Here is a 25,754-nt window from a genome sequence, read left to right as displayed (position 1 = left end):
GAAGACAATATTTAACCAAGCAAACAAATACATATACACATACATACATACATATGGCAAACTATGGATAAGATAATCAGGAAATAGTTGGCAGAGGGCACTATAATTAAAAGGGGATGAGAACAGCCTCTTGTGGCAGGTGAGATTTTAATTATTACTTCAAGGAAGCCAGGGAGATAGATCTGAAGTCAGAGCAGAGGAGGGAAAGCTATCCAGGCATGAGGGGAGACCTTAAAAAACACTAGAACTAAGAGAATATATTAAGAACAGACAGGGGGCCAATGTCATTAGAGTAAGGTCTAAGTCACAGTGTCAGAAAGTAAGATACAAGAACTACTAGGAAGGTAGAAGGGTAGCCAAGTTTACTCAGTATGTAGAAGAATCAGGCAACAAACTCAAGCTATTTGAGTGCAAATAATCCTCTCAGTGCACTCTAAGCTTCATATATACCACAGGGCTGCTTTCCACCTTTGGTGTCCATGGAGCTCTGACCTGTGGCTCCAAGAAGCTGTAGCATGCACAGTGGCCACAGCCCAGTAAACCATTTCAGCAGAAGAAAGTCTGGATGGTGTAGTGGAGGGGAAGTGAATAAAGGCTGTAGTTCTCAGAAAGTGAGCTGGGTCAAGAAGGGAGGAGGCCATCTGAGTCGGGCTGACTTGTTTCTCCACAGCTAGAAGCCTCACATGCCCCTTTGGGGAATTAGGTGGGGAGGGATGGTCAAGCTATGGAATGGAGATGTACCTCTTATAGGAAAAATTCACTCGGTACTTGTTTTCATCAATCTTAGTGCCTTCTGGAGCCAATTAATAAAGAGTACTGAGGAATTACTGTATTCGCATTCAGAAGAAGTGGTGGTCCCAAGGCAAAAAAACTTTCAAAAGAATTAATGTGAACAGATTAGAGCACTTTTCTGAGTGGAAATAAAGTGCTGCTAACTTGGAGGGAAAGTTGAGCCACAGAGTTGACAACCGTGTAGAAAAAAAGAAGTGGGCAACTTCAGAAATTCAGTGTATAGCACTGCATTTACTCATCTGGATCTGAACACTCACAAACATCAAGACTGGTCTATTGAAAATGATGGGAAAATTCAGAAGATTCTAGGGGAAAAATGAGAACTCCACTTGCAGCAGGATAGTTCATCTGTATTAAAGACAGTATTTAATTACATCAAAAGTAAAATATGATCAAAGCTTAGAGACATACAGGATTCTTGGCTCAGTAAAGAAGGCAGATGAAATTCTGTTTTATGCTGATACTAGCAATCCAAAGTGCTTTTATGCTGCCTTAAAGGCTCTTTATGGTGCAATGCAACTACTCAGAGTTGACGGAGCCACATTGATTAGTGATAAGGACATGATCCTAGAGAAAAGACTGAACACTTCCATAGTGTTCTCCATCAGTCAATGGTGAAGCCATTGCCCTTTTACTTCAGGGTGAAGTCAATCCCTCCCTAGCTAAAGTTGCAAATGAAGAGGTTTTGAATGCCATTAGGGTCCTTTTGTGTGGCAAAGCACCTGGTATGCATTCTATTCCAGCTGAGATTTATAGATTGGGGATCCATTGCTTATATAAAAGTTGATTGAATTTTCCAGGTTACATGGTAAGAAGAGCTTATCTTCCAAGAACCATCTCCATAAAAGTAAAGGGAATAAACTGTCCCGTGACAATCAGAAGGATGAGGAGTCTCTCTCTTAGTCATTACTGGCAAGATTCTTGCCAAAGTCCTCCTTAAAAGGCTGATCCTTCACCTAGAAGACAGGCATCTACTGAGAGTCAGTGTTGCTTTCAAAAAGTGGAGGAACAGTCCATATGGTATTTGCTGCCCAAAAACTCCAGGAGAAACTCCAGGATCAGAACAGAGGTCTGTACACAATGTTTTTAGATCTGACCATGACCTTTGATACTGTCAGTCTTGAGGGCTTATGGAAAATTATGTCAAAATTTGGTTGAGTGGAAAAGTTCATCAGTTTAGTATATCGAGCTCACAATAGCACGCTTGCTTGGGTTCTGGATTATGAACAATGCTCTTGTGCTTTCCCAGTCAACAGTGGAGTGAAAAAGATGGTGCATTCACTGCCATGCTGGTTAACATGTTTTTAGCCATGTTGTCAAACACCTTCAGGGAGGAAGAACAAAGCATCCAGGTATGGTAAAGCAAGGTACTGGAAAAGCTCTGAGCCAAGTGGAAAGTGTTGATGTGTGATGTTTTTGTTTGCAGATGGTTTTGCACTCAATGACACCTCTGAAGCTAATGTACAACAAATCAATTCTCTGCTAATTTTTGATCTAACAAATAACGCCAAAAAACTCCAAAGTGCTTTATTAGTTAGCTCCACACCAACCTTATGTGGAACCATCCATAGCAAATGGAGACGTTTTTGAAGGCTGTGGATAAGTTCACTTACCTTGGCAATATATTTTCCAGGGATGTACACACTGATAGTGAGGATGCTACAAACATAGCCAGAGCTAGCTCGGGATTTGGGAAGCTCTGAAGGAAAGCATGGTGAGGGGATATTAGACTGACTACCAAACTAAGGTCTACAGACCCATTGTGCTGAGCTCATTGTTAAATACCTGTGAAAGCTGGACAGTTTATTAGCACTATGCTAAGAAACAATCACTTCCATTTAAATTATCTTAGGAAGATTCTGAAGATCACTTGGTAGATAAGATACCACTGAGGTCCTTTATCAAATTAAACTACCAAACCTTCCAACCCTACTGCAGAGAGCATAACTCCACTGGCATTGCCATATTGTTTGAATGCCAACTGTATCCTTGCCAAAAAAGGCTATTTTATGGCAAACTCACCCAGGGTAAGTGCTCACAAGGTAGTCAGAAGCAATACAAGGATACTCTCAAGGTTTCTCCTAAGGACTTTAGAATTGATTTGGTGCCATGGAAGACACTGGCACAGACTGTCCAGCATGGTGTGCCCTCAAGGGAGCAAGTTCTGTTTTCTATAAGCACAAATTTGGAGAATCCACCTTAATTGTTCTACCTGTGGCAGAGCATTCCAAGCTCCTACTGTTCTGATCAGCCATAATCAAGACACTCTGTGAGTTGACTCTAACATAATGAAATCATTTTGGTTCTCTTTAAGAACAAAGCCCAACAACCAATCATGTCCCACATATTCCCACCTGTCTTTGTGCCTATCCTTCCTCCTTTCTGTTCATTCCTACTCAGGCTGTTGTAGACACACATAAAACTTCCAGAGACTAAATTCATAACCCCTTGGGAAATATACTTGCATGTCAATGGAAGTACTGCCCAATTTGGAAGCTGGAGCTTATGAGATTTGGCAAGCCTGCAAAGGCTGCCATCTGGGATGGCAGAGGAGCCATTGGAAGCAGTATGGCGATAACAATGGCTGGATCAGTCATGGTTTCTTTTCCAGAATCATGAGGACAGGAAGGGAAGATGAGGGTAGTTACCCAGGAGTCAGATAATGCTTAATTATGGCTGCTTCTCTTTGTGGCTGAATGTTAGGAATATGGAAACATGAATTGTCTTTAATTCCTCTTCCCGCTCTACTTGTTTGTTCATAAACAAGCATTTGTGCACTATGTGTGTCCACAAGGGACTAAACTATTTCCTTTACATGAATATTTGCTCTTAGCCCTGAGTAGGGTTGACAAGGACATTCACTCAGATGTATACTTTAACTGCATTCTGAAAGTGTAGAGGGCATATAAGCTTGTACATGCTATGTATGAACTATTCCAGCATGGGGAGGCTAAAAGAGCTCTTGTTTATTTTTATGAATGATTGTAGCGCTCTCCCAACAAACAGAACTTTAAATGCAAACTCAAAAATTTTCACTTCTCCATAGAAAAGTGAACTTATTAGAACTTCTTGGCCGGTTCAACTAAGAGCAGTTAAGAGGCAAAAACTTTGACCCTTTACTCAAAAGGAGAAAATGCAAGGAGAGTAAGAGCAATTCGTTTTTACTTTCAGTTTGCTCTGCAAAATTACTCCAAACCACTTCCCTATTAAAGCCAAGGCTCATGCTGCCCTGATCCTCCTCCTATGTGGAAATGAGTTCCTGCCTCAGGGGTAAGATAGCACTTTATTTTGCAACAGCCTAATGCACTTATCATACAATGCTTTGTTATAATAATGATAACAATAGCTAACATTGCTATGTAGTGCTTACTACATGCCAGGCCCTGTGCTAAGCACTTTACAATTATTATCTCATTTGAACTTCACAATAATCCTGGAAGGTAGGTGATATTATCCTTATTTTTGCAGATGAGGAAACTGAGATACAGATGTCAAATGGCTTTCTCAGGGTCCCATAGCCAGTAACAGTCTAAATCTGGATTTGAACTCAGATCTATCTTAGAACAGGTCTGGTACTCACTGCACTATGCCATATAGCTGTCCCTATGTATGTTATTTTATTTTTTGCATTGTTCTCCTACTGGATTGTAAAGTTCATGAAGGTATGAACAATTTAATCTAAACTTTATGATCTTCCAAGGTTCTTAAAATGTCTTGTCTATAGAAGGTGTTGACTAATGTTGAATTCAAACTAAATGATTAGACTTAGGTAAAGTCAGCTTGTTTCACTCGAGTGAAATTCTTCTGTACATAAGGTATAATCCTAGCAACCATTGCAGTTTTCTCTTGTGAAGTAAGAGAAGAAAAAGTCAAGTTTAAGTATCATTTGATTAGAAATAATTCAGTCCAACAAGTCCATTCAACAAACATTTAATAAATTCTTTTTATGTGTAAGAAACTGTAATGTGTTAGGGAATCAAAGAAAAAATAAGACAATCCCAGCCCTTAAGAAATGTATCCTTTAGTACCACTACACACCTCTCAGACTGGCTAAGAGGATAGGAAAAGATAATGCGGAATGTTGGAAGGGATGTGGGAAAACAGGGACACTGATGCATTGTTGATGGAATTGTGAACACATCCAGCCATTCTGGATAGCAATTTGGAACTATGCTCAAAAAGTTATCAAATTGTGCTTACTCTTTGATCCAGCCATGTTACTACTGGGCTTATACCCCAAAGAGATTTTAAAGGAGGGAAAGGGACCTGTATGTGCAAGAATGTTTGTAGTGGCCAGAAACTGGAAAATGGATGGATGCTCATCAATTGGAGAATGGCTGAATAAATTGTGGTATATGAATATTATGGAATATTATTGTTCTGTAAGAAATGATCAGCAGGATGATTTTAGAGAGACCTGGAGAGACTTACATGAACTGATGCTGAGTGAAATGAGCAGAACCAGGAGATCATTAACAATACTATAGGACAATCAATTCTGATGGACGTGACACTTTTCAACAAGCAGATGATTCAGGCCAGTTCCAATGGTCTTGATGAAGAAAGCCATCTTCACCCAGAGAGAGAGGACTGTGGGAACTGAGTGTGAATCACAACATAGCATTTTCACTCTTTTTGTTGTTTACCTGCATGTTATTTTTTTCTCATGTTTATCCTTTTTGATCTTATTTTTCTTTTCTGATAATTGTAGAAAAAAATATATATATATATATATATGTGTGTGTGTGTGTATAAATATATATTAGAGTTGCACATGTTTAACATATATTGGATTACTTGCTATCTGGGGGGGTGGGGAAAAGATGGGAGAAAAAAATTGGAACACAAGGTTTAACAAGGGTGAATGTTGAAAATTATGCATGTGCTTTGAAAATAAAAAGCTTTAAAAAAATGAATCCTCTAATAGGATAGACAGCTGGACTGGGAGTCAAGAAGAGCTGACATCAAATCCTGCCTCCCATATTTACTAGTTGTGTGACCTTAGAAAACTCATTTGACCACTTTGTGCCTCCATTTCTTCATCTGAAAAATGGAAGAGCAGAATGAGGACTTAATGACTTTTAAAACCCCTTCCAGCTCCCTAAATATGATCATAAGCTTATATTCCACTGGGGAGAAACTCCAAGTACAAGGAAATACATACAATGTAATTTCAGTATGAACAAGGAGAGGGAATGGGGAAAGTTTTGTGTAAGAGGTGGTCTGAGATGTGATTTTAAGGAAGCTAAAGTTTCTATATGGCATAGAGGTGAGGGAAGTACAAATTTCAGACAGAGGAGAACATCTCTGCAAAAGTATGGAGGTGGAATATCTCACATTTAGATGATGTATTTGGATCTCTAATGCCTGGAACAGGCTGTCAAATGCCCTCTTTCCTCTCTTCCCTGCCAAAAGTGTTTGCATCACCAAGACTGACCCATCTTCATCAAAACAATTCAGAGTATTCACTTTAATCGGTAAAATTGATTTTCAGTCCATATTCACAGTAAATGTGCTCTTATTAAAACGTCATTTAAAGAGCATATAAGATTAGAATTAAAGAGAGCTGACTCTTAAATTAGCTCTTTAATTTACAACTTAATTTTTCTTTTGCTGTTGGGATTAGTGAATTTGGAAAGAGTCATCAAAGGTAGTTTTTGTCTCTAAGTTTAGATTAAATAAAACTTCCAAATTTATCCGTTTTTACAAATGAAACAGAAATGAAAACAAATGGGAAAAATCCTTTCAACCAAGAATAAACATTCTATTTGGAACAGAAACAATTGAAGGTTGGGAGCACAGTAGTATCATGATATTAATTTTTATCTAGAAGTAGAAACTTCTAGATCTTAGTGTCATTAAAGGCTCCTTCATTCGTGTGTCATTAAAATGGGAAAGAAAATCTATTTCTAAATAGTTAGAGGAGTTTATGGCTGGTATCCTCTCTCAGGCCTGGTCCCTGCTAGCCAAAGGTTTCTGCTTAACCACAACCAGTTCCAGTTAGAACCAATGGCTGGAACTCTCCCCAGTCATGCTGATATGGTTCTCATTTTGAGGGCTTCCCTGTTCCCCATCCTGCAGCACAGATAGATTGAGGCCATCCTAGTTAATATTTAGAGAATCCTCTTTGCTACTGGTACAAATTCCTTCAACTCTATTTCTCCACTGGGAACAGGGCAGCTCCCAAAGCTAATCCTTGTCTGAACAGCCTGTGTAAATCTGGGACCCCTTTACCTTTAGTGGCTTTACCTCCATCTTTAACTCAGCATATTTCTGGTTATGGGATAACACTGCATTTCTGGGGCAAGGGGCAACAGGCAATTCTCTCTTGACTGAATCTCTATTCAACTGTCTCTATCTCTGATACTGAGTTGTGTGTGTGTGTGTATTTATAAAGACTTTGTTCCCCAAAGTCTTGAAGTTTTAAGCCTTAATTATCTAACTTCACTAAGACTTTTGGGACATCCTATATAGCATATAAATATAAATATGTATATATCTATATATGTACATGTAAGTGTCTATTAATATATTTTCATGTATATACACATCTGTATGTGTATGTATATGCACAGATATATGTGTGTATATGCACCTGTGTATATGTATATGATTAAAATTTATAGAATAAATATGTATATATTGGATAAATATATAAACAAATATATGAGGATATATATATAATAAAGCCAATTCTAATATACATAGATGTGATGACCGCATTAGCACCCTGGATACCTTAGAATCAGCCCGAGTCAGGATAAGAAAAATCCTTAGTCTTTATTTTTGGTCTTTAGAGATAGGATTGAATTGGATGGAAGCAGAATCTCCACTACCTACCTTCCTTCATCTTCCGCCCAGAAGTGGCCCTGGCTTGTCTTACTCCACCCCCAGTCCCTTCTACAATTCTCTGTATACACCAATTATTGAACCAGCACAGGATAGTGGGAAGGGCCATTTTCCAAGAATATGCTTATAGAGTGTTGTCCAATTGGTAATTAGCCTCAAGTGCTTGGTTGTCTGAACTCAGTGCATCAACTCAAGAGTTTCAGCCCTTTACACATCCATCCATCCATCCATGAATATGTGTGTAAATAAATACACAGAGATAATTCTAATTTTCAATGTCTAGTAGGGTATACAAAAGCTATTTGCCGTTGTAAGCAGTAGCTATGTGGCATGATGGATAAATAAAGGCATACATAAATTTAAATATGACCTCACTTACTAGCTGTGTAACCCTGGACAAATCACTCAATATCTGTCTGCCTCAGTTTCCTCAACTGTAAAATGCCTTAGAGAACTTGCTATGAAGATCCAATGAAATAATACAAGTACTATACCTAGCTTAATGCGATTTTCACTCTTTATTCTTTGAATATGTAGTCGAAGTGGTGCTGGAGTTGGAATCAGGAAGGTCTGGGTTCTCACCTTGCCTCTGATACTTCTTTTGAGCTCAGAAAAGTTTCTTAATTCTCAGGGCCAATTTCTTCTACAAAATGGTATAAGAGATGCTATGCCACAATGTTATTCTGAGGAACTAATAAAATAATGTATGTAAAGTGATTTGCAAACTTTGAAATCCTTTATACATATTAGGTAAGGTTTTTGTTATTATGTTTTTGCATGGTCCAAATGGAAAAGGGATTTCCTATAAATGATGAGGTATTCGACATATTCCTGTTTATAGGATGACACTGTGCACTGCAATGTAAACTTCTTGGTGGTAGGGATTGTCTTAATGCTCTTTTTTGTCTATCAGTGCTTAGCATAGAGGTTGGTACTTATTGAATGTTTAATAAATTCTTGTTGATTTGACATGATGACATCAAACCTCAGAACAATGAAATCCATGATTCTTTGAAGAACATGTAGTCAAATTTGGAACTATGCCCCAAAGGCTCTAAAACTGTTCAGATCTTTTGATCCAGAGGACTGCTAGTACTGGGTCTGTATTTCAAAGAGATCACAAAAAAGGGGAAAGAATTCACATGTGCATAAAAGTTTGTAGCAGCTCTTTTAGTGGTGGCAAGGAATTGGAAAACTGAGTGGATGCTTATAAATTGGGGAATGGCTGAACAAGTTATGATATATGAATAATGGGATATTATTATTCTATATGAAATTATAGATTTCTTATTTGAAATATGATTTCAGAATAGCTGGAAAGATGTAAACTGATGCTGAGTTAAGTGAGCAGAACTAAGAGAATATTGTATACAGGTAACATCAAGATTTTATGATGGTCAACTATGATAGACTTAGCTCTTCTCAACAATATATTGATCCAAGACATTTCCAATAGGCTTAGAATAGACATCTGAATCTAGAAATAGGATTATTGAAACTGAATGTAAATCAAAGTATACTATTTTCACCTCTTTTGTTTGCTTTTTTTTTTTATGGTTTTCTCTTTTTGTTGTGATTTTTCTTTCCCAACATGACCAATATGGAAATACAGTGCTTTTACATGTATAATCTATATCAAATTACTTGTTGCTTGAAGGGGAGGGCAGAGTAGGAAGGAGAAAAAATTTGGAACTCAAAAATCTTACAAAAATTAATACTAAAAACTATCTTTAGTTGGCAAAAAATTAAAGTAGAAAAAAAGAATGTATGCTTAGGAGAATCTGGATAAAGCCCTCAGGAATCTCTGTTGTGTCTCCTTGAGGAGTTCCCCTCATGACCAAGGTAGCTAAACTGTAAACTAGTCTGATTCATATATTCATATATATATATATATATATATATATCTCTGAATATCTGTGTAAACAACCTGCTTATGAACTATCACTGCATACTTCTGAAATCAATATACACTTATTAAGTGCTCACTATATTCCAGGTGCTATAAGTGCTGGGAATGCAAAGAAGATAGAAACAATCTGTGATCTCAAAGAGCTCACAGACCAATATGGGAGATAACGTTTAAAAACTATATACAAACAAGATATGTGCATATATATATGTATGCATGTATACATGCATGTGTATATGTATGTATATATATATATATATACATATAAAGGTATACACACTATACAACTATATAACAGCAAGATCTATCTATCCACCCATCTATCCATCCATCCATCCATCCATCCATCCATCTATCTACCTACCTATTTATCTATTTGTCTCAGAGGGGAAGGCACTAATATTATGGGAAATCAGGAAAGGTTTCTTATAATGGAATTTTAGGTTAGGTTCAGAGGAAGCCAGAAAGGCCAGGAGGTGAAAATGAGGAGAGAGAAACAAAAAATCCAGGGCACAGTGAGGGAAAATGCATGAAGTCAGGAGATAGGATATTACATGAGGGGCACAAGCAAGGAAGCCAATGTCACATGGAAGGAAGGAAGGTATAAAAAGACTGGGAAGGTAGGAGGGGGTCCGGTTATGAAGGCATAAAAGCCAAACGGATCTCTGAGGTAAAGGAGAGTCACTGCGATTTACTGAATGGAAGGTGGAATGGGGAAAGGATGGTTTGACATTGTCAGAACTGATCTTTTGGAAGAGAGATGTGACAGCAAAGTGGAGGATGGACTGGACTGGAGAGACACTAGAAGCACAACCATTGAGTGGATTTCTGCAGTGGTCTAGATGATTAGGGTCTGCCCCAGATTGGTGGCAGTGTCAGAGGAGGGAAGAAATATATGAGAGATTGTGAAGGTAAAACTGATAGATCTTGGCAACAGACTGGAAATGAGAGAGTGAGAAAGGGAAGAATCGAGAATGATAGCCGGGGGACTGAAAGGATAGTGCTGCTCTCCACAGTAATACAAAAGTCAGGAAGAGAGAAGGGTTTAAGGGAGAAAGAAGAGTTTGGTCTGGGACAGGCTGAGCTTGAAGTATCAATGGGACACTCAATTTGATGTACTCGAACAGCTTTTCTTTTCCAACTAGTTGCACTCATTTTGTACTTTCTCCACAATACTCTAAATAAATCTGTTATTGGGAAATTTCATCATCTTGCAAGATCCAGGCTTATTCATACCTCATTGCTATTCTTTGCCTCTGTGAAGGAAGGTGGAGTCATAAACTCCTCAGGCTGAGAGGGAAAAAGGCTGACTTCTAAGATATTTCATTTCCTATTTCCCACCTGGGAAATTCCCACTCTTTTTGAACCTCTGGTTTTCTCCACCATCCCTTTGTACCTGGTTAGATACCTTTCTCCCTCCATCCCCACCTTTTCAGGTTTCTTTTATGTGTTGTTTTAACCCATTAGATTATAAGTAATTTGAGGACAAGAACTGTATTATTTCTTTCATATTTGTACCCCTAACACTTAGCACAGTGCCTGGCACATAGTAGGTGTTAAGAAATACTAATCAATTTTTCAACTATTGAGTCTGAAATGCCTGATGTGCAATCCAGGATATGATTGTAGTTGCAGTAACTAGTGAGAATTAGAAATATATATATGTATATGTATATATATATGAGAACCATCTGAATAGAGATAATGAAATCATGGGAACTATTTACCAAGAGAAATAGTATAAAAGAAACAAAGAAAGCTCATGACAGAGATTCATGAGGATGAAGATGCATCAAAAGAGATAGATCATGACAGGAATGATTAAATAGGTAGGAGAAAGAGAAGGAAGAAATCATTTGAGTGATGGCAGATGAGTAGGGGAGAAGAAAGAGCTCTCAATGAATGTTCCCCTGTTTTTTCAGTAATATATGAAATTGAAAGGTTGGTGGAAAGGAAGCTATAGCAGATTTAAGGAGGGAAAGACTTTGTCTTCTTAACAATCAATAATAAAGGCATCTGCTCACACAACGAATTAAGAACCCCTCAAAATCCTTGGGTACAGCCTCCCACTAATATACATGGAGTCCTCTGGATCCATGCTTACATTACAATAGCAGTGAGTTACAGATATAGGGACCCCACACTGCATGGGAGTCCTGGTTGCCTTTCTCATTTCATTAAGTTAACCATGGGGTATAGTCTTGCTGAGTTGGAAAAAGCAAACTGCCAAATGCCTAGATGGTTCCAAAGCAGACTTAGCTGCTGATGGATAGATTTTGTTGGGGGAAGCCAAAAAGGTTGTCCTGTAGCTAGACCCTTCGTGGTTTTTCTGCTAAATGGATTGAACAAAGAGAAGGTAAGTTTAACTGGACAATAGAGCATAGGAAGGGGAATAATATGAAATGAGGATAGAAAAGTAAGTTGAAAGGCTTTGGATGCCAAACAGAAAATTTTATATTTTATCCTAAAACTAACAGAGAGCCACTGAAGTTTATTGAATAGAAAAGTGACATTGCCAGACCTGTATTAAAGGAAAATCACTTGGGCATCTATGTGGAGTATATATTGTGCATGGTAAAAGACCTGAATCAGACTTGCCTTTTGATGCAAATGTAAAATGATCTAAAGCAATGCAATAAGCATATTTGGCAGATGCTCTATGGAGTAAATATGAGAGAACTTTGGGGACAAAAATGTAAATGGTTTGTGATCTGTACAGATGCAGGGACTACCCACATGAACAAGTTCACATACATTTTTCCCTTAAGTTTTGAAGCATAATTTACTGTGAATCACATTGTGACCATCCACTCACCTTGTGTTGTCATCCTCTTGGTTGATCTGCCAATGTAAGTTTCCCACGCTTTGCTGTTAGGAACAGAAGTGGGTATGGGCCTATACAGAGAGTTAAGCTAAGGAATAGAATGTTATTATATAATTAGACCTCCCACCATGGCTACTTCTGTTGAGAAAGTCATTTTTCTTATTGCTTCCTCCCCTTTATTGACCATTGATATCATTGCCTCCACTATTCTTTGCCAAGATTCTTGTGTGGAACAGTCAGGCAAAACTCCTTTTGTTCTAGTGGAGAGAAAAGCAGTACCAGGATTGGGACTCAGGAATAATAACTAGTATGGTCTCTGCCACCACTCCTGCCTTCCAACTCCCCATCTTTTAGTTTAGGTGAGACCAAATAGCAGAATATGAACACCTATGGATGACTTTCAATCTGCATTCCAGAGATCATTATTTTACCATCTTCCCAAATCCATCCCTACCAGGTTTTGAACTTTGCCACTGACGTCATCTCTTTACTCTCAAATCTGTCCCCTTCTCTCCTCCAAGCATCCAACTATCAAACCTTCATCATTTCTTACATAAACTATTACATTAGTCTATTAATTGATCAACCTGATTTAAGTCTCAGACCTCTATAACAATATACCCTTCCAAACAGCTGCCAAAGTGATTTCCTTAAGTGTAAGAATGACCACATTGTCCCCTACTCATTAAACTCCAATGCTTTCCTATTGATTCTAGAGCCAACCTAAGTTCCCTATTTGACATTTAAAGGCCTCCACAGTCTGTCCATTCTATTTTTCACACTTATATATCAGTCACCTTCTAGTACTTTACATTTTAGTTAAACTGGTCCCCTTGCCATTCCATATATTCATGTGAAAAAAAACCAAATAATGGATAGATTACAATTTTTTCTATAGCACCAGTTTAAAAAAAGAAGAGAGAAGGAGTTTGGGGAAACTGATTGATTAAAGTCAATTTTCTTGTTTTTGTTTTGAATGTAGTGAATGTGTATACAGAAGCATGAAGTCATGTTTATTGGCTATTATGACCTCTTTTTAATCAGTACATCATGTAACTTTGGATTTAAAAAAAGTAGCTTAAAAAAAGAAATCCACTTGTTTCATTGATTTCATGTCTCATACTGATTAAATTGAACGAACAATTATTAATAATTGTTATTTACAAGTTATTCTCGTCCCCCAAAGACATACACAAGAATTTTTTGGAAATGATGAAGCATGTTCAAAGACAACACTGTCACTTAAAATATTATACATATATATGTCTTTTTAAATCTAATTTCTATACTTTGCAAAGGTATATACAATATGCTAGTAACAGGACTGCTATTATGTAATTCTTAAATGTACAGGGTGTGGATTTTAACTGCATTAAGACTTTGGGGACACACTGTATATGGAGGGTTGGTTCATTTTTTTTTTAACTGACTGAGGATGTAATTAAAGGGATTTGGCGAGTACTACCTGAAAGTGCTACACATAGCAGGAATTTTATCATTCATTATTTGGCAGAAAAAAAAATCTCAGTATGGTAGCCTGGCAATGTAACAGTTTGTCCAACAGTTTCTGACATTTAAAGAATCTTGTTTTGGTGGCAATCTGTGTTTCTTATTAGTTACAAAGGAGACAACTTACTGCATAAGCTCCTTGGTGTATTACTAGGAGTACAATGTGAAAGATGACAAAGCGATCCAACGTTTTAACAAAACTGCTGAATCTGTTGCTGGTTCCCTTCAGCAGTCTGCTCTAATCTACTAATCATGAAGGCATCTTTAATTTGAGATATTTTCAAAGGCTGAGCAGGATTTAACTGGATAAAATAAATTTTAGCGACACATTTCCCATGTTTCCCTTTGTGATCAAAAAAGGTCCAAGATATGCAACCTTCTTGGTGCACCCTGTGATTTCACTTAATATTTCTTTCTTTAGTTATGGCTTTTGACTTTTGGAAAAGCTACTGAGACAATTATCTCTCTGTTCCTTTGCTTCAGGTGAATATAGATTTTTTCCCTCATCACTGGCTCCATGCCATGAGGGGTAGTGTCAGAGACAGAGTACCCCAGCTGCACATCGGGCAGGGCCATTCCTCAAGCTCTGTTAGCTTCAAAGCACACCAGTGTCCACCCTTTCTCTTCTTCCCCCACACCCACCTGAAGTTCACATGAAGACAGCAGCCTGAAGAGGAAAAGAAGAGAGAGGCAGCCTGTGGGGCCAGTAGGAAAATGGTGGCTGAAGCTGGCCAACCCCCAGGTGCTGACTCATCTTTTTTTGAGCCATCATTTGGCCTTGCTCCCCTTTTATCGGTGAGGGAAGAGGGAAAGCTCCCTTTTACTTTCAACTTATTCTAGCAAGGGGTTCCTTCAAAGCAAGGTACAGAGGTGACGCCATTCTTCCGGGCAGTTGCAGGGTGACGCCCTCCTGTGTCCAAAGAAGGGCACACAGACAATATGCTTTAACTACTTTGCATTACCCAAGACTAGTCTGGCTTTCTGATGTGTTGTTTCCATAGAAGCAGAGCTTAAGACCTTTTAAGTGAGGATTATAAAGCCACCTAATTCATTTAAAATTAGGCTTCAAGCATATCAGCACTTAATGCTCAAGTGTTTTTGTGGGACTTGATATAGTCATTGATCCAATAGGCAGGCAGAGTCTGTTATTTTCTGACATTTGAAGAATCATATTTTGGAGGTGATCTATATACTTTCTATCAGCTCCACAAGGAGACATAATTACACAAAATTACAGGAGTACTAATAGATACCTTTTAATTAACAGGCAGCTTTAACTCTTTTTCACACATAGAAAAATCTGGTACATAAGCAAGAAATATGCATGTTCAAATAAAGTAATTTATTGTTTTCTTCAGAACGGACATAAGGAGCTTCTCAAGAATTGATATCACAACACAATGTTATACACCATTTTCACAACTAATCCTTTGTAGAATTTGTTTTAAAGAACATTGTAATTTAAAAATATCTAAATATTTACATATTAATAAAACATATGTACATAAGATTGAGACATTATCCATAGATATGGAATGATTTTTCTTTGTTCATAAAGCCTATAAAAGATTTTTGAATAAAGTCTGAACAGTAGTCACAGTAGGTAAACACAAAAACAATTTAAATTTACAAAACATTTCATGGTTGCAGTTTTGCAATACATAACTCCAATTTGTGGATTCATTGCAAGTATTTTGGGGCTACAATAACCCCTATCCCTCCTAAAGGGCTGAAAATTCCAAGTGATAGTACAAGTGATTATTCCAGCCTCAGAAGGAAATAGTTTGGAAGGTTCATGATAGACATTTAACACATTCCATGGTTCAAAAGCAACAGTTTTCACCTTCTCTAGCAACATATTAATTTTATTTTAATGGAGTTGAAATGTCACCAATTGATCTTTTAGATTTCATTGAGAACTATTTCCTTCTGGGAGGCAGAAGACAATTTTTTCAAAATATGTGTCTCAGAAAAACAAAGACCCTTGTTTCTAGCTCTCCAATTGACTGTCCTTTTTTTTTTTTTTTTTAAGAAATCAATTTAGAAAGGAAGTTTATGCCCAAAATTTAAAAGGAAAACTAAAAAGTATATTGAAAACAATTTCTCTGGATCATCTCATCCAATGCAAGTCCACCCTCCCCCCCAACAAATATTCAAGGTGTGACTGTAAAGTACTAAGATTGATTCCATAAGCTATACAGGAAAAACCAGTCTCATTACTTTATAGTTACACTCAGTACTCACATTAGTTCACTGGCTGATGATCAAAATGGAATAGTAGTTTATCTATGAGTTCTCCTCTTATCTCACTTTAATTTTGCAGTGTGGCCTGGTAGAAAGCACAATGGAACAGGAATCAGGAGACCTGGGTTCTAGGTGGGCTCTGCCACTAATTAGTTACACAACTGGCTATATAAATCACTTAGCCTCTCTGGCTTTAGTTCAGTAACAAAAAAAAGGGCTCATGCCTGGATGGTGTCTGTGGTTCTTACAGCTTACCAATGGTAAACTCCTTGAAATCAGAGGTTATCTCTTCTTTGATTTTGCTTTCCTAGCACAATTCCTATTCACACAGTAAGTGCTTAATAAATGCTTATTGAACATTCTGTGATTCTATGAAACAAATGCTAGTAATAGATGTCAGACTGTCCACATAGCTTTTATTTATGAAGTGGAGGGTCCACACCTTAAAAAGTAAGATTAATTTTTAAGCCCTTCTGATTGGTTTATGAAAGTGTCAGAAGTGACATTTATTTTCAATTTTATTTTGCTTTAATGTAATAGATATGTTTCTGAAAAATTATGTATAAGTAAATAAACTCACTGTGAGTCCAATCTATTTTAAGTATATTAACTTATCTCAAGGAATTCTGTGATAAGCGTTTTTGTAAAGAGAATAACCATCTGCCAATTTATATTTTTCTATAAATGCAGATTTTAATATTTTGGATTTACTTAAGCTGGATGCATACCAATATTAAAAATCAAATAAAACACAGAATATTTCACTAAGTGCCTTTGTGGCTAAGGTGAAGTCCATACAATACTCAAGTATCTGACATGTGCAACTTAGTTTTTAAAAAAGTCCATGAAATTGTTATGTGCTGGGTTTTTGGAAGGCTAATTATAAAGATTGACTAAAAGTTTCAATTTCCCATCAGTTATCTTTCTATTATATAGGGAGCCTAAATCTCACAAATACTTTCCATTGCTCAAAATATTTTTTTTTTCCTGAAGAACAGAGATATATCATTAGCACTTAATCTGCTCCAAAGTCTCACTTTAGTTCCACTGATAACAGAACTAGCTTGTTTTAACAGATAAGAACTAGTCTGTCCCCCAAAAGAAAACTTTATCTTCTAAGTCAATGGAGGTCAAGTTTATTTTGGCTTTCAGCAGCAGGGTGCTCTCAGTGTAGGAGAAGTGCCAGTCTTCTTTATCTGTATTTTACATCTATATAACTTGAGTTAAAATAAATATGCAGCATTACACTGTGCACAAACACATGAGGAGATGAAGGAAAAAGAGAAGCAGAGAGAGAGCTGTTCTTGTTACAATGGATACCAAACTAATTGGATAATATATGGGACTTTCAAAGAATAACCAATCAATTCTAAAGATGAAGGATCTTGAAACAATTTGATGACTTGATTGTCCATGTTACAGAGAAAATATGTGAAAACAATTTTAAAGGTAAAACTTTATAGAACATCCACATAGTGCAGTAATCTGAAATGCCTACACAGATCTTAGAGAAATCTCCAAACAAAGAGTTACATTTGCTAATGAACGCCACAGAAATGAAAAGTCTAGGCAGTGAAATCTGGTTCTATGTCTTCCATCTTCTCTGTTCTGGTTTCAAAAATATTACCTAAAACACAGGCAAGAAATAAAAAAGTAACTTCTATAGTGAACAATATGGCTATTTTCTATGACAGACACAGGCATTCTTAAGGGGTAAAACATTTTGTTGATTAGGTACAATCAGGGCTGTTCACATTCCTCTTTGAGGAATAGTGTTGTTAACAGTGCTTTTCCATTTAGTTACAAAAGTTAGCAACTGGAATTAATGTTTCTGATAGAAAAAATCTTAAGTGTGGGATGGCAGCTATTAAAATTAGGCCAAATGGACTCTCACTGAATACCTACTCCTCTTTCTTCTGTCTAGTCACAATCTCTCCCTACTTTAAAATAACATGGCATTTTGGACCTCTCTTGCTGTACATTCACATTCCTTGTCTTTTCTTTTTGCAAATCATTCATCTCTATCACTATAGTCTAAGTTTCTTGAGGTCATGTGTATCATTCTTGTATCCCTTTTGCAATATAGTCATATCAGTTCTATGTCATATATGTCTATGTCATATAGTTCTATGTATTTAATAAATATTTGTTGGATGAATGATCGATCTTACAAAGCCTCTGTTCACCAGATACAGAAGCGTTATATTAAATGTTAGAGTTCTTTTTCATGTTATAAATTATTTTTAATTTTCAAATTAATTTTCATTCAATGATAGTTCTGATGGTCAGAAATATTTTATACACATGTTGAACTGAATTTAGGTCTATACAAAGGAAAGTGGATAATTAGATAATTATCCAATGAACAGACCTCTTGTCTAATTTAACTTTCTAGACTTTTTTGTAAAGGAATTATTTTTACTGTAATTATGTAGATAATTGCTTTAATATTTCACTTTGGCTATGGAGATGTAGCCTATTTTCTATTTTTCTCTATAGGTCACTTCACCATACTTAATAATGACAACTCACATTTAGTTATTCGTGAACAACATGTATTTATATTGTGCTATGAAAAAGAAATCTCCTAATAACAGATCAGTAAATTAAGTAGCATATTTTAATCCTATTTGACAAATGAAGAAACTGAGACTCCAAAAAATTAAATGTCTTGCCTGTGGTGACAATTAAATGGATGGAATTTAAATCGCATTCCTTGACTCAAAATCTAGGGTTCTATTTTCTATGCCATGATAACTACTGATTTGGATTGCCTGATGTATTTCTTATTCCTGTAAGGGTTCACTTAAGACTTCTTTCATTCCATAGCTTCCATAACTTGCCTTTTATTCATTCAAACTAAGACTAACATTGTCTTTGTGTAATTTTTCCTAATTATTATAAGTGGTTTTTAATTTTTCTATATTTTCAATTGCATGTTTCTGAAGTCTGTCAAAGGAAAAATAATTTTACAACTCTTTATCAAAAAAATCATTCTTTTTTATGATAGAAAAATTTTTCTTGTAATGCTTCAAATGTTTTCTTCCATGAGCATTAACACACAAATAGTGTTAGTATCGGAAAACCCCTCATGGATCGTAGGACAACTTAATTAAGCACAAAATCAGCAACTGTTGCTTGATATACAGAGTTGCTTTAAATAATATATAAAAATACATTGATTTGATCCCCAGATGACTGATGGCTTGTACACATTGCTTTTGCTTTGATGAAATTTTAAGGAAAAGAATAATAAGTAAATGTAGTGATTAAGGTGGTCATAAGGGCCCTTAACATCCCTTTCTATTTATTTGCTTTTTGTTGTTTTAAGGTAAGAGAATCTAAAAGATGAAAATGGCATGATTTAGCTCTAAAACTCAGAATATGTTTAACTTAGTCCATTCTGGAAAACAAGGCAATGAAGATGCTTATTAAACCACTTGGGACACTGCTATTGTGCTGGATCCACTTTTCATTTTTCTTTTTGTCTATCACAGAGTCAATCTTAGCAAGATATCTCATCTAGAGTGAATAGAAGCTCTCTATTAAGATTATCTCAGGATGTCTGAAAGAAGGAAAATGAATAATATTATTCTTGTTACTACTCAGCCAATACATAAAATGTGTTGAGTAGTGACAACGGAATGAGACAAAGGATAACTAACTTGCATTCAATTCAATATATGTTTATTAGGCACTTAATATTTTTATAAAAGGCACTCTACAATGTTCTAGGAACACAATGACAACATTAAAAACAGTCCTCAAGAAACTCACAATCTCCTGGAGGGAAAGGATCAGAAAATCATAGGGCAATTTACTCAAGCCAAACTTGTAGGATGCTAGAGGTTCTAAGAAATGCCCACTGATCATGGAAGGCCAATGCAAAGGCCTGGAAGCCACTGCTACAGGTTGTATACAAAGAACAGAACAGAGCCCCATGGCTCTGTACAACACATGAAGAAAAATGTCAATTAAGTCTGAAAAGGCAGTCAGTTTGTAAAAGGTTTTCAGAGCCAGAGACTTTTGTACTTTATCCTTGAGGAACAATGGTTGGTAATAAGCCAGACATTGGTCTAAGATAATATTTTATTATCTGGTGTAGAATTGAGTTGAAGATAGACTAGAAATTAGAGGACTACTAGGAAGGTGTTGCATAAGGCAAAGAAGAAGTGATGAAAGTCTTTTTAGGATATGCCTATGCAAACAGAGCTGAGGGAAAATATGGGAGAAACATCAGAACTGAAGACCGGGCAAATCACTAGAACTGGGAGAGGGAAGAGTGAGAGATGACTGTTTGAATAAAAGAAAGGTGCTCTTCTCCACAAAAAAGAAAGTACAAGAAAAGATAAGGAGTTCTCTTTTGTGAATTTTGTGCTTGTCTAGGCAGAGATGCCCAACAAGTGGCTGATGATGTGGGAAGAATGCAGGTGAGAAATAGGAGCTAAAGAGACAGATTTGGAAGTTACTTGTAGAGAGATCACGACTAAATCCATGAGAGTGGATGGCAAAATAAATGAGATGGCCAAGGGCAAAGCCTGGGACATAATCGGTTGAAAAGGATTAAGAAAGGATAGTTGGGCAAGTAAAAGAGATAGAAGATTAATACCATGGAGGTTAATACCAAGAAGTAGTTAACAATATCAAAAGCTAAAGAAAGAGCAAGAAAGCTTAGGACTGAGATGAAGCTATTGGATTTGGCAAATAATAGATTTTTGTAAACTTTGTAAGGAGAAATTTCCATTGAGTGGTGGGGTTGGAAGCCCAATTACAAGGGGATAAGAAATGAGTAGGAGATGAGGAAACTAGAAGCGATGAGTGTAAAAATTTGGCTGTGAAAAGGAAGAGATGTATGGGAGACAACTTGAGTTATAGTGGAGGAGATAGGTGTAGGAAGGGACAATTTTCATCTATTGGGAGTGATGTGGCTGGCTCAGGCTGTTGCTTAGTCACTCCACTTTGAGCTAAGCTTCTAAAACGGCGTCAAGACTGGCCATTTTTGTCCCTTTCTGGAGATATTCATAGATTATAACAAAGATCAGATTTGGGTCCTAGTGAAGACAACAGATTGGGCATGTGGTCTTTTTTACTGAACTAGAAATGACTTAGTTGCCTTGCAGTAGCCAGAGACAACTGCAGTCATACATACTCTCACTCAGGAAGCCCAAGAAGAAAGTTCTTGGACTCTTAGAACTTAATTTCAGTTATAAAAACTTAGTGATGTAATCCCTAAGCCCAAGAGTTTGTGAGAATTAGATGGATAAAGGCTAGAAATTCCTGAACTCTCCTCAACTGAGTGTTGATTTCCTAGAGAACATCAAGTTTTTCAAGAGTCAGTTTGAACAAAGTATTCAACACAATGCCTGGCATAGAGTGGGCATTTAGTAAATGTTAACTGACTGAGTGAGGTGGCTCAGATTTCTAGAGAAAATAGAGTTTCTTTTCAGCATAAATCTCAGGTTTCTCTATTCAGCAACTCCAAATTTGAATATTCCAGGACCCCTTCTTCTAGAGAGAGAAGAGGAAATAGCAGGATAGCACAGTTTCTTACACAGAAAAGAACTGAGAATGTGGTCCCAAAGTTGGGGGAATAACAAAGGGCTTAGTCATAGTATGGTAAATAAAGACCTAGACTGTGACTTCAATTATGACAGTAAGATATTCAGTTAGTGTACAGTTGATGGGAAAGGAACTGCCTTTCCAATAAGTACAAATTTGTTTTTCTTTTAGGGGAATTCAAGCTTATAAGATCCTGCATCCTTAGAATAAATGTAAGATTCACCAGATGATAAGATCTGAACCTTTTCTGTGTCATAGACCCTTTGGGCAATCTGATGAAGCTTATGGAACCCTGCTCAAAGAAATTTTTTTTTTAATTCATAAAACACATAGGATTAAAAAGGAAACTTAATATATTGAAATGAAGCGTTCAAAATCATAGCTACTATATGTACTGAAATACAGCTATCAATATAAAACAAAACAAAAATCAAGTTCATGGATTCCAGGTTAAGAACTTCTACAACAGAATGAATGTTAATAGGGCAGCTCTTAGCAACTGCAACTGTTTCCATTTTAATGAGACTTCAAATCAGGGTGGTGCTATGAGTCTGGGAGACTAGAACTTGGGGGGAAAGACTCAATAAAGAGGAAAACTGTATTGTTTATGAGTTACTGAGTCTTTCATGCCTTATTTGCATTTTTAAAAACTGTTACCATAAAAGCTTTATGGGAACTGAGGACCTTTTTACTTTTACTTATGGAGACCTAGGCATAAAATATATTCCAGTCATTTTCTATTGTTCCTAAAGAAAGCAGGAAACAAAAGAGCCAAAGCAGAATTTTTTAAAGTGGTTGACTGCCCCCCCCAAAGTACACATGCCTATATAAGCTTGTGTGTATGTGTGTATACATTTTATAAATATAAATTATAAAATAAAAAAAAATATATATATATAGTATAAATACTGGGATAGTGGGTATATCTTCAACTAGGGCTACAACTTTGGTATCTAGGGATTCGATCTTCAAATCACAATGGTGGTTATACATGCAACTTCCATGTGCTTCTTTCCCAAGGAAATCATTACTCATTCTCAAGAACGAAGCTATGGATTTGCTCTCTCTCGGTTACCTAATCTTTGACTCAAAGATGCTCTTGGATCTCTTGTCAATTAGAATTCTTTGAAAATGGGCGAAAAGGGGCCAACTTTCAAATGAGCCAAACTTATGGGACCTGACCAAAAGGATAACTTTTCTGATCTATAATATTCCATACCAACTAAATGATCCTTAACTGATGAAGCTTAAATAGATATTACAAGTCACACTCCAAAAGAAGTTGCCCGACTGTTTAAAGGGGAGATGGAATCAAAGTCCTCCCAAAAAGATCATCACACCTCATAATTCATCAGGTTCATCAGATAGCTGGCCATCAAGCTCTTCATAAGGATGCAGGAGACCTGAGCTATTAAGACCAACAACTGACATTTATATGGCACTTTATACATACTATCTCATTTGAACTGTATACCACTCCAGTAAGAAGGATTCTATGAGTGTTAATAATTCTCATTTTGCAGATAATTAAATAGGTTTAGAGACATTCAGAAAATTCCTCATGGTCACATAGCTAATAAATACCAGAGACAGAATAATCTAAAGTCATATCCTTTCTTGAGTCTGAGTGCTATAGCAACTATATCTACTATACTACTCTACCTATATAAGCCTTTAAGGGAAAGACTCTGAACAGATAAGAAGAAAATAAAGACAATGGCAGTTATCTTTCCAAAATGATAATATGATTTTGTTAGGAATAAAAAATATGATGATTTTGTGAATAAAAGCAAAGGCCTATTTTTGGGCTATAGAATATCAAGACACTAACTCATTAGCATTTGTTCTTAAAATAGGTTTTATAAGTATGAATTGGAGTAAAAGGAAAAACTTTTTAGATTTTCATGCCTTTTACAATATATGTGAAAAAAACTTCTTAGATATAGGACATTCAGAACCTTTGATAATAAGGGGTCTTTTATAGAATCAGTATATTCAAACATTTGCATTGCTAATATTAAAAACATTTTCCATTCAAATATTTTTGCACTATTTTTTCCAGCAGGTGATCAAAATGTAAATGCATTTTACCTGTTGGTGGTACAGAAATGCTGTCCAGTTTTTCATCACAGTCAGCCACCTCTGCTGGTTACAAACATAAAACACAAATCTCATTAGTTTCAGGGAACATATTCATTTTACTGAATATAGTAAAGCAATTAGAAAGTGGCAATACACATAATAGTTTTCACCTTCTTTCTTTAGCTGAGTTTGCTCCTATACTACAATAGGTTATGTTAGTATTGAAATAAAATAATTTTATAATAATAATACAAAACAGATTTTAATTTGGTAAATAACTGCTGGACAATTTTTAAGAATCTGCTCAACATAAAAGTTATTTTATATTACTTTCCCTTAAATAACAGTCTAAACATGAACAGATTTCCTGATTAAAAACAAACAAGTCTGCTCCTATCAACATGAATATCTTGTCAAATTGTCTTAAATTTCAAGGTATGAAGTCAGTCCCTCATTTTGCTTTGGAAAGAGTGCATGAAGAAGACTACGGTTTATGTTCTGTATCTGACTAACTTATTAGCTCTGTTACTATAAGCAAGTTACCTACCCTCTCTGATCCTATCTTTCCTCATCTGTAAAAAGGGGTACCTATAGTAGTACCTCCCTCACATGAGAGGGTCACATAACATGAAGCACTTAAAAGTTTTCTACAAACTTCAAAACATTATATGAATGTCCATTATTATTTGATCCTTGAAAGTCATTTTTAGGCTAATTCTGAAGTAAAAACTAAGCCTTTGTAAACATATATACATATAAATACATGTTGTAAGTATATATTAAATGTTACACATGTTTATGTGTATATAAGTACATATTTATGTGAGTATAAATATATGTACATAGATAAGTACATTATAAACATTCATATATACACATATTCTCTCTCACAGTTACCTTATTTGGATGTTTGGCTGGAGTGAAACACTCAAAAGTATTTAAACTAGATTAAATTAGCCCAGGTGGGTACCAAGCTCAAGCCACAATAAAACTTGAACAGATCTTTGGTGGCTTAAGGGAGATGTGTCACAGATGGTTTGCATGAAGTTAAAAACTGTGACAGTTAAAATGTGTCAGTGGATGAGTGAGAGGACTGAATTTCACTTTCCATCCCCACGAAAAAAATCTGGCAAATAAAGCTTTAGCTTATAAAATGGATGACTGAAAATTTTAACTTTCTGTGCTATCTCATTTCTATATCTTTATCTTGGAATTCAATGTCCTCTACAATCTGGTTCTAACTTACCTTTTTAGTCTCTCACATTCCATCTTAATGTGTGTTCATGTCCACTGTCCTAATGCACTTCTAACATGGCATGTTAATAAGCAGTGAGAGAATAAATTCTCATGAAAACCAAAGTTAGGTAAGGTAAAAGATAATATCCCCCAACTTACTGAATGAAATACTTTTCCTTTAAAGCCCAATTCACAGGTTATCACTTTCTGAATTACTCCAGAAAGAAGCTATCATTCTTTTCTTGAATCTCTTAAGCTAATTTACCCTCTCCTGTGCAATAAAACTTTTCTAATTTCTATCAATTACCTATGTACTTGTAACACCACCTCTCTCCACTGTATTGTAAGTACTTTGTATATCCAACATTTAGTGATGTCTTTTACATATAGTAGATGTTTAATATATGTTTGGCTGCCTTATTTTTTAAAAATCAGTAAATTTCAACTAATCGTCAAAGGACTTTTTCTATCTGGAGCCTAAAATCCTGATTTTAGGGATTTCAGGGAGCCCATCTCTGATTTATGAGCATTTCATCTTGCTTGGAGTTTCCAGGAAGTTCCAGAGAAACACTCACTATGGTACACAAAAGAAAATTCCTAAGTTAATTTATTGGACTGGAACTTTTCCCCATTCTCCTTTGATTGGCTAAAAAAACTGCACATCAGTCATCTTGATAATTTCTGCCTTGGTATACCAATTCCTACCTAAAATCTCCAACTGAAGCCCTTTTACTTCTCATTTACAATGGC

General features: G+C 36.2%; 1 protein-coding gene across 8 annotated transcripts in view; it reads right to left on the bottom strand.

The window, feature by feature from the left end:
• The window catches only part of BEND7 (BEN domain containing 7), a 245,539-nt gene that overhangs the window by 92,917 nt on the left and 126,868 nt on the right, over positions 1 to 25,754 (bottom strand). For 2 of the 8 annotated variants that reach the window (XM_051962548.1, XM_051962554.1), the window contains 2 exons: positions 23,778 to 23,831; positions 15,205 to 17,754 (listed from right to left, as the gene is read on the bottom strand). In XM_051962548.1, coding sequence (XP_051818508.1) covers positions 17,693 to 17,754; positions 23,778 to 23,831 — 116 coding nt within the window. In that variant the 3' untranslated portion in view covers positions 15,205 to 17,692. Of the gene's footprint in view, positions 1 to 15,204; positions 17,755 to 23,777; positions 23,832 to 25,754 lie in introns of those variants that run through there. The other 6 variants (XR_007947760.1, XM_051962552.1, XM_051962549.1 and 3 more) reach the window with 6 other exon arrangements.

The sequence above is a fragment of the Antechinus flavipes genome, chromosome 5 (genome assembly GCF_016432865.1).
Source record: "Antechinus flavipes isolate AdamAnt ecotype Samford, QLD, Australia chromosome 5, AdamAnt_v2, whole genome shotgun sequence".
In the NCBI taxonomy this organism is placed as follows: Eukaryota; Metazoa; Chordata; class Mammalia; order Dasyuromorphia; family Dasyuridae; genus Antechinus; species Antechinus flavipes.
This window is presented reverse-complemented; position numbering and strand designations above follow the sequence as displayed.